Genomic DNA, 9,298 nt, shown 5'->3' with positions numbered 1-9,298 from the left:
TTATGTTAGGTAGCATTCCACATCAAGAATTCTTTTTTATCATTTACCTACTCGAGGACGAGCAGGAATTAAGCTTGGGGATGCTTGATACGTCTCCAACGTATCTATAGTTTTTGATTGTTCCATGCTATTATATTATCTGTTTGGATGTTTAATGGGCTTTAATATGCACTTTTATATTATTTTTAGGACTAACCTACTAACCAAAGGCCCAGTGCATATTGCTGTTTTTTTGCCTATTTCGGTGTTTCGCAGAAAAGGAATATCAAACGGAATCCAAACGGAATGAGACCTTCGCGAGGATCGTTTTTGGAACAAACGCAATATAGGAGACTTGGAGTGGACGTCAAGGAAGCAGCGAGGAAGCCACGAGGCAGGGAGGCGCGCCCAGGGGGGTGGGCGCGCCCCCACCCTCGTGGGCCCCTCGTAGCTCCATCGACCTACTTCTTTCGCCTATATATACTCATATACCCTGAAAACATCCAGGAGCACCAAGAAACCCTATTTCCACTGCCGCAACCTTCTGTACCCGTGAGATCCCATCTTGGGGCCCTTTTCTGGCGCTCCGCCGGAGGGGGAATCGATCACGGAGGACTTCCACATCAACACCATAGCCTCTCCGATGATGTGTGAGTAGTTTACCATAGACCTTTGGGTCCATAGTTATTAGCTAGATTGTTCTTCTCTCTCTTTGGATCTCAATACAAAGTTCTCCTCGATCTTCTTGGAGATCTATTCGATGTAATTCTTTTTGCGGTGTGTTTGTCGAGATCCGATGAATTGTGGGTTTATGATCCAGATTATCTATGAACAATATTTGATTCTTCTCTGAAATCTTTTATGCATGATTTCATATCTTTGCAAGTCTCTTCGAATTATCAGTTTGATTTGGCCTACTAGATTGATCTTTCTGGCAATGGGAGAAGTGCTTAGCTTTGGGTTCAATCTTGCGGTGCTCGATCCCAGTGACAGAAAGGGAAACGACACATATTGTATTGTTGCCATCGAGGATAAAAGGATGGGGTTTATATCATATTGCTTGACTTTATCCCTCTACATCATGTCATCTTGCCTAATGCGTTACTCTGTTCTTATGAACTTAATACTCTAGATGCATGCTGGATAGCGGTCAATGTGTGGAGTAATAGTAGTAGATGCAGAATCATTTCGGCCTAGTTGTCATGGATGTGATGCCTATATACATGATCATGCCTAGATATTCTCATAACTATGCGCTTTTCTATCAATTGCTCGACAGTAATTTGTTCACCCACCGTAAATTATGCTATCTTGAGAGAAGCCACTAGTGAAACCTATGGCCCCCGGGTCTATTTTACACCATATTAATCTCCCGTCAATTAGCTATTTCTGTCGCCGTTTATTTTGCAATATTTATTTTCCAATCTATACAACAAAAATACCAAAAATATTTATCCTATTATCTTTATCAGATCTCACTTTTGCAAGTGGCCGTGAAGGGATTGACAACCCCTTTATCGCGTTGGTTGCAAGGTTCTTGATTGTTTGTGCAGGTACTAGGGACTTGCGTGTTACCTCCTACTGGATTGATACCTTGGTTCTCAAAAACTGAAGGAAATACTTATGCTACTTTGCTGCATCACCCTTTCCTCTTCAAGGGAAAACCAACGCATGCTAAAGAGGTAGCACCCTCCCACGGGGAGGACAGCTTGTGTTGGCCGGTCTGCTCTTGGACGAGTCAGAGGACGAGGTCTCCCTCCCGGAGAGCGAGGGGCTTGATCTTCTTGCTGTGGTAGTGCCTCAGGCCTTGCTGGTAGATGGCTGAGCGGCTGTGCGCTAGGAGACGTGCTTCTTCGAGCAGGTCGACGCCGTCTTCACAGGCTTCTTTGGCTTCGGCTTCAGTGTACATCATGACTCGCAACGAGTCGAACTCGACATCGGTCGGGATGACGGCTTCTGCTCCGTAGACGAGGAAGAACGGGGTGAACCCGGTCGAGCGGTTTGGCGTTGTTCGGAGACTCCAGAGAACGGCCGGTAGCTCGTCGAGCCAGCTCGACGAGCCGCGGCTTAATGCCGGATAGGATGAGGCCGTTGGCCCGCTCGACCTGGCCGTTGGACTGTGGGTGTGCAACGGAAGCCAGGTCGAGGCGGATGCCGGAGACAGAGCAGTATTGCGCGAGCGCGCCCTTGGCGAAGTTGGTGCCGTTGTCCGTGATGATGCTGTTCGGCATGCCGTAGCGCACCGCGATGTCCTTGACGAATCGGACGGCCGTTCGCCCGTCCAGTTTCTTGATAGGCCTTGCTTCGATCCATTTGGTGAACTTGTCCACCGCCCCCAGCAAATGCGTCATGCCACCTCGAGCGGTTTTGAAGGGCCCCACCATGTCGAGTCCCCAGACCGCGAAAGGCTAGGCGATCGGGATGGTTCGGAGTGCTGAAGTCGGCTAGTGGCTGCGCTTGCTGAAGCGCTGGCATCCCTCGCACTTGAGGACGAGCGACTCGGCGTCTTGGAGGGCCGTGGGCCAGTAGAAACCATGGCGGAAAGCCTTGGCCACCATAGACCGCCAGGCGGCGTGGTGCCCGAACTCGCCCTCGTGTATGTCGAGGAGGATCGCAGTGCCCTTGTCTTGCTCGACGCAGTGCTGGAACATGCCGATGGAGCTGCGTTTGACGAGCTCGTTATTGATCATGTTGTAGGCGGACGCCCGGCGCTGCACTTGCTGGGCCTCGGTCTCGTCCATGGGGAGGACCCCGTTCTCCAGAAACTCTGAGATGGGCAGGGCCCACGATGGCGCCGTCACCACGGCGAAGACGGCCACCATGGCGGGTTCTGGGGCGGCAGCCCCCTAGCCGGGTTCAACAGCACCCGGGTCGGGAATGGCGGCGGCCGGGTCGACGGTTGCGGCCCCTAGGCCGGGTTGAGCAGTCCTCGGGCCGGGTTCGGCAATCCCCAGGCCGGGTTCGGCAGCCCCTGGGCCGGGTTCGGCAGTCCTCGGGCCTGGTTGAGGCGCGGCCGGGTCGTCCGGGACGTAGATGGACTCGGAGTCCGGAGACGGCTTGACGGATGGCTTGTGCAGGTGCTCGAGCGAGACGCCGGATGGGATGGACTGCCGGGACGAGGCGATCTTGGCGAGCATGTCGGCGGCCTCATTTTCCACGCGCGGGACATGGAGGAACTCGCAGCCCGCGAAGAATCTGGACAGCTTTTGGATGAGGAAACAGTAGCTCGCCATGTTGGGGTCGCGGGCGTCCCACTCGCCGGAGCACTGCTGCACCACCAGATCCGAGTCGCCGTAGCACAGGATGCGCCGGATGCCGAGTTCCTTGGCAAACTGGAGGCCATGCACAAGGGCTTCATACTCGGCGACATTGTTGGAGGCGGCGAAGTGGATCTGGAGCGCGTACTTGAGCCGGTCACCCTTCGGGGAGGGCAGTACAATGCCGGCCCCTAGGCCGAGACGCATCTTCGAGCCATCGAATTGCATGCGCCAGTGCATTGAGTCCGGCGGCGGCGGCAGGTACTGGGTCTCGGTCCAGTCGATGAGGAAGTCGGCCAGAGCTTGGCACTTGATCGTAGTGCGGGGCTCGTAGAGGATGGTGTGGCCGGCTAGCTCGAGCGCCCACTTGGCGACCCGGCCAGAGGCATCCCGGCACCCGATGATCTCGCCGAGAGGGGTCGTGCTGACCACGATGACAATGTGCTCTTGGAAGTACTGCTTCAATTTCTTGGCGGTGAAGTGCACGCCGTAACACATCTTCTGGTAGTGCGGGTAGTTCCGCTTGGAGGCGAAGAGCACCTCGCTCGGGTAGTAGATGGGATGCTGGACGGCTTGGATCTTGCCCTTCTCTGGTCGCTCGACCACCATCACTATGCTGACCGACCACGAGGTTGCAGCGATGTAGAGCAACAGCGGCTCCTTTTCGGCCGGTGCGGGCAGGACTGGTACGATGGAGAGCATGGGCTTGATGTCCCGGAAAGCCTCGTCCGCCTGGTCGTTCCATTCGAACGGCGTTGTCTTCTTCATCAGCTGATACAGGGGCAAGGCCCTCTCGCCCAGCCAGCTGAGAAACCGGCTGACCGAGGCCAAGCAGCCGGTAAATTTCTGGACATCGCGTAGCCGAGCCGGCTTGCGCATGCGCTCGATGGGCTTGATATTCTCCGGGTTTGCCTCAATGCCACTCTCCGAGACGAGGAAGCCGAGTAGCTTTCCGGCCGGGACGCCGAAAACGCACTTCTCCGGTTTGAGCTTGACTTTGTATTCGCCCAGGTTGGCGAAGGTTTCCTTCAGGTCGTCGAGGAGCGTGAGGTGCTACTTGGTCTTCACCACGATGTCGTCCACATAGACGTGGATGTTGCGGCCGAGTTGCAGCAACAAGCATTTCTGCATGCAGCGCTGGAAGGTGGCGCCGGCGTTCCTCAGGCCAAACGACATGGTGATGTAGCAATACGCCCCAAAGGGCGTGATGAAGGACGTCTTCAGGGCGTCGGCCGGGTCCAGCTTCATCTGATGATAGCTGGAGTAAGCATCCAGGAAGGACAGGAGCTCACACCCGGCAGTGGAGTCAATGACTTGGTCGATCCGCGGGAGGGCGAACGGATCCTTGGGGCAGGCCTTGTTCAGGCTGGTGTAGTCGATACACATGCGCCAGGTCTTGTTCTTCTCCAGGACGAGGACTGGATTGGCGAGCCACTCGGGGTGGAACACTTCCATGACGAAGCCGGCCGCCAAAAGCTTGGCGACCTCTTCACCGATGTTTCTTCTCTTCTCTTCGGAGAAACGTCGTAGGGGTTGGCGGACAGGCTTGGCGTCCTTGCGGACGTGGAGTCTGTGCTCGGCGTACTTCCTCGGGATACCCGGCATGTCCTTTGGGGTCCATGGAAAAATATCCCGATTCTCGCGGAGGAAGTCGACGAGCTCGCCTTCCTATTTGCTGTCGAGGCGGGTGCCTACGACCACGTACTTGCTGCAGCTGGGGTCTTCCGGGTTCAGCTTCACTTTCTTGGTCTCCATGGAGGGCTTGAACGAAGCCTCGTTGGCCGGCTCCTCGGCTGGGATCGGCATGGCCGACGTCTCATTGGCCAGGGCGACGATCCGGTCGAGCTGGCGCCGCTCCTCGGCTATGACCAGTGACTCAGCCAGCTTGGCGCCGTCTCGGGCGCACTCCAGGGACTTGTGGTAGTCGTCGGTGATGGTGATGAAGCCCTTCAGACCCGGCAGCTTCATCTTCAGGTAGGCGTAGTGGGGAACCGCCATGAACTTGGCAAGTGCGGGTCGGCCCAGCAGCGCGTGGTACGCGCTGGACAGATCCACCACCTCGAACCAGACCGGCTCGCAGTAGTTGCTGTCGCCGAACAGGACGTCGATCCGGATCCGCCCGATCGGAGAGCAGGAGAGGCCGGGAACGATGCCATGGAAGATTGTCCGGGTCGGCTCCAGGTCTTTGGCCTCGAGGCCGAGCTTGGTCATGGTGTCGCGGTAGAGGATGTTGATGCTACTACCGTCGTCGATGAGAACCCGGGAGAACTTGCACGTGCGCCAAGGCACGACGATGGTGGGGTTGAGGACGACGGCGTAACCACCCGAGTTCGGCATGACGGCCGGGTGGTCCTCCCGAGTCCAGGTGACCGGGCGCTCCGACCAGTGCATGTATTCCGGCTTGGCCAGGATGACGGTGTTCACCTCCTACCGAAGGAGGCGCTTGCTGCGTTTGTCGTCGCCGAGGCTGGTGAAGACAACGTAAGTCGCGTTCTGGGCCAGGTAGACATCGTCGCGCATCGCGCCGCCAGCCGGGGGCGGCGGAGGAGGCGGAGGCGGCTGCCCCGCTCCCGGAGCCGGTGCCGGAGGAGGCGGGATGTCGCCCCTCATAATGCGCTTGGTGATGGCGCACTGCCGAAGCGTGTGCGTGGACGGCCTTGCGCCGCTGTGGTGCTTGCATGGAGCGCCGAGCATCTCCTCGAAACTCATGGCGGGTTGCCACGTCGTCTTGCCGGTCTGCCGGCGCTTGGCGGCCGGGTCGGTCGCGGGTGCCAGCTCGGCTGCCGCGACGAGCCGGTTTTCGTAGCGCTGGGCCGGCTGGTCAGCCTTGCGCTGGTTGTTCTGCTGGTTGTGCTGCTACCGCCTTCCTTCGCCGGCCGGCTTTGGAGGGGGAACCGGCTTCGCTTTGCCGGCTTAATCTAGCGCCACCTGGATCTTCATGGCGGAGTCGGCGTTGGCGTACTTGTCCGCCGTCACCATGAGCGCGGCCATGGTGGCCGGCTCGGAGCGCAGGAGCTTGTGCTTGAGGAGGGTGCCATCCCAGCACCCGTTGACGAAGTACTGGATTGCATGGACTTCGTGGACGCCCTCGCAGCTGTTCCGGAGCTCGGTCCAGCGCGCGAGGTATTCTCGGCTGGTTTCCGCCGGCCCCTGCATGCACATGGCGAGCTGGCTTGGGCGGCCGGTCGCCGGTAAGTCTCGGTGAAGTTGCGCACAAAGGCTTGCTCGAAATCGACCCATGTGTTGATGCTGCCCACTGGCAGGCTATTCAACCAAGTGCGGGCCGACCCCTGGAGCATGAGCGGCGCGTAGCGCACGGTGAGGCGATGGTTGCCGCCGGCGATGCCGATGGCGGTGATGTAGTCGATGAGCCAGTCCTCCGGCTTCACGATGCCGTTGTACTTGGGGTGTCGCGGGGGAGCGTAAACCCTTTGGGGAAGGGCTCGTCCCGGATGCGTGGGCCGAAGCACGCCAGTCCGACGGCGCTGCTCTCCTCCACCTCCAGGGAGAGAGCGAGTCGGTCGAGGCGGTGGTGGGCGTCGGTGTCGTTGATGGCGTGCGGGCCCAGTCGGCTGGCGACCGCGCCACGGGGGGCCGGGTCGACTGAGGCCGGACGCCGGCCGGGTTGCAGGGGAGCGTCGAGTCTGCGCTGGTCTTCCAGGCCCGGCTCGTCACCCAAGCCGCCAGCAGTCGTTGGGGCGGGGTTGCGCCGGGTCCGGGTGCGGCCGGAGTGCGCCTCGCCGGGTGGAGAGGACGCCGTGTTCTGCTGATCGCCGGGTCCGCCAGCGCAGGCGGAGCCAGATCTGGCCGGTCTGACGAGCTGGTTGAGGCGGTCCTGCTGCGCGTTGGCAGCGTCGAGGAGGTCTTGCACCCGCTTCAGGCGGTCCTTCTTCTCGTCGCCCTCGAGCTGATCGAGGCCGATCGTGGCCGCCTGGGCGGCACGCATGTTCTTCAGGGGAGTCTCGTAGACGGGAGGGAGGGCGCCGAAGGCGCAGCCGATCGCGCCACCCCGGGCTCGCACGTCGGAGACCCGGCTTGTCTCGGTCGCGGTAGGCGTGAAGCCGTAGGCGGCGTTGCACTCCAGCTGAGCGGAGTCGAGGCGACGCTGCGCGGTGAAGGAAATATGCCCTAGAGGCAATAATAAAGTTGTTATTTATATTTCCTTCTATCATGATAAATGTTTATTATTCATGCTAGAATTGTATTAACTGGAAACTTAGTACATGTGTGAATACATAGACAAATAGAGTGTCACTAGTATGCCTCTACTTGACTAGCTCATTGAATCAAAGATGGTTAAGTTTCCTAGCCATAGACATGAGTTGTCATTTGATTAACGGGATCACATCATTAGAGAATGATGTGATTGACTTGACCCATTCCGTTAGCTTAGCACTTGATCGTTTAGTTTGTTGCTATTGCTTTCTTCATGATTTATAGATGTTCCTATGACTATGAGATTATGCAACTCCCGAATACCGGAGGAACACTTAGTGTGCTATCAAATGTCACAACGTAACTGGGTGATTATAAAGATGCTCTACAGGTGTCTCCGAAGGTGTTTGTTGAGTTGGCATAGATCGAGATTAGGATTTGTCACTCTGATTGGGCCCTCTCGGTAATGCACATCACTATAAGCCTTGCAAGCAATGTGACTAATGAGTTAGTTGCGGGGTGATGCATTACGGAATGAGTAAAGAGACTTGCCGGTAACGAGATTGAACTAGGTATTGAGATACCGACAATCGAATCTCGGGCAAGTAACATACCAATGACAAAGGGAACAACGTATGTTGTTATGCGGTTTGACCGATAAAGATCTTCGTAGAATATGTAGGAACCAATATGAGCATCCAGGTTCCGCTATTGGTTATTGACCGGAGATGAGTCTCGGTCATGTCTACATAGTTCTCGAACCCGTAGGGTCCACACGCTTAACGTTCGGTGACGATCGGTATTATGAATTTATGTGTTTTGATGTACCAAAGATTGCTCGGAGTCCCAGATGTGATCACGGGCATGACGAGGAGTCTCGAAATGGTCGAGACATAAAGATCGATATATCGGAAGCCTATGTTTGGATGTCGGAATGGTTTCAGGTGAGTTCAGGCATTTACCGGAGTGCCGGGGGGTTACCGGAAACCCCCGGGGAGTATATGGGCCTTATTGGGCCTTAGTGGGACAGAGGAGGAGGCGGCCAAGGTGGGGGCGCGCCCTCCCCCAAGCCCAATCCGAATTGGGGTGGGGGCGGCCCCCCTTTCCTTCTCCCTCTCTCCTCCTTCCTTCCTCTCCTACTCCAACTAGGGAAGGTTAATCCTACACCCACCGGGAGTAGGACTCCCCCCTTGGGCGCGCCATGAGAGGGCCAGCCCTCCCCTCCTCCACTCCTTTATATACGGGGGACGGGGCACCCCATAGGCACACAAGTTGATTGTTTAGCCGTGTGCGGTGCCCCCTCCACAGATTTCCACCTCGGTCATATCGTTGCAGTGCTAAGGCGAAGCCCTGCGTCGGTAACTTCATCATCACTGTCATCACGCCGTCGTGCTGACGAAGCTCTCCCCCGACACTCAGCTGGATCTAGAGTTCATGGGACGTCACCGAGCTGAACGTGTGCAGATCGCGGAGGTGACGTACTTTCGGTACTAGGATCGGTCGGATCGTGAAGACGTACGACTACATCAACTGCGTTGTCATAACGCTTCCGCTTTCGGTCTACGAGGGTACGTGGACAACACTCTCCCCTCTCGTTGCTATGCATCACCTAGATGGATCTTGCGTGCGCGTAGGAATTTTTTTGAAATTACTGAGTTCCCCAACAGTGGCATCCGAGCCAGGTCTATGCATAGATGTTATATGCACGAGTAGAACACAAAGAGTTGTGGGCGATAATAGTCATACTGCTTACCAGCATGTCATACTTTGATTCGGCGGTATTGTTGGATGAAGCGGCCCGGACCGACATTACGTGTACGCTTACGCGAGACTGGTTCTACCGATGTGCTTTGCACACAGGTGGCTGGCGGGTGTGAGTTTCTCCAACTTTAGTTGAATCAAGTGTG

The 9,298-nt window shown here is 56.8% G+C and overlaps 2 protein-coding genes across 2 annotated transcripts; both read right to left on the bottom strand.

The window, feature by feature from the left end:
* Positions 1 to 1,815: 1,815 nt before the first annotated feature.
* Positions 1,816 to 2,801, bottom strand: LOC141027409 (uncharacterized). The gene is made up of 3 exons (XM_073504437.1): positions 2,535 to 2,801; positions 1,968 to 2,387; positions 1,816 to 1,875 (listed from the first exon to the last, which is right to left on the bottom strand). The coding sequence occupies exons 1-3, from the start codon at positions 2,799 to 2,801 to the stop codon at positions 1,816 to 1,818; spliced, it is 747 nt and encodes a 248-aa protein (XP_073360538.1).
* Positions 2,802 to 4,904: 2,103 nt separating this feature from the next.
* LOC141027408 (uncharacterized) lies at positions 4,905 to 5,447 on the bottom strand. The gene is made up of 2 exons (XM_073504436.1): positions 5,229 to 5,447; positions 4,905 to 5,183 (listed from the first exon to the last, which is right to left on the bottom strand). Exons 1-2 carry the CDS (start codon positions 5,445 to 5,447, stop codon positions 4,905 to 4,907), a joined length of 498 nt encoding a protein of 165 aa, XP_073360537.1.
* Between the last annotated feature and the right edge of the window lie 3,851 nt (positions 5,448 to 9,298).

This window comes from Aegilops tauschii, chromosome 7 (assembly GCF_002575655.3).
Source record: "Aegilops tauschii subsp. strangulata cultivar AL8/78 chromosome 7, Aet v6.0, whole genome shotgun sequence".
NCBI classification, from domain to species: Eukaryota; Viridiplantae; Streptophyta; class Magnoliopsida; order Poales; family Poaceae; genus Aegilops; species Aegilops tauschii.
This window is presented reverse-complemented; position numbering and strand designations above follow the sequence as displayed.

What these genes read in the sequence shown, in the direction of transcription:
- LOC141027409 (XM_073504437.1), bottom strand. Translation starts at nt 2,801, where the DNA reads ATGGTGGCCGTCTTCGCCGTGGTGACGGCGCCATCGTGGGCCCTGCCC. An exon ending in ACGCCGCCTGGCGGTCTATG is followed by an intron (nt 2,388 to 2,534) that starts GTGGCCAAGGCT and finishes CCGATCGCCTAG; the next exon opens with CCTTTCGCGGTCTGGGGACT. An exon ending in ACGCCAAACCGCTCGACCGG is followed by an intron (nt 1,876 to 1,967) that starts GTTCACCCCGTT and finishes TGTACACTGAAG; the next exon opens with CCGAAGCCAAAGAAGCCTGT.
- LOC141027408 (XM_073504436.1), bottom strand. Translation starts at nt 5,447, where the DNA reads ATGACCAAGCTCGGCCTCGAGGCCAAAGACCTGGAGCCGACCCGGACA. An exon ending in CACTTGCCAAGTTCATGGCG is followed by an intron (nt 5,184 to 5,228) that starts GTTCCCCACTAC and finishes CCGGGTCTGAAG; the next exon opens with GGCTTCATCACCATCACCGA.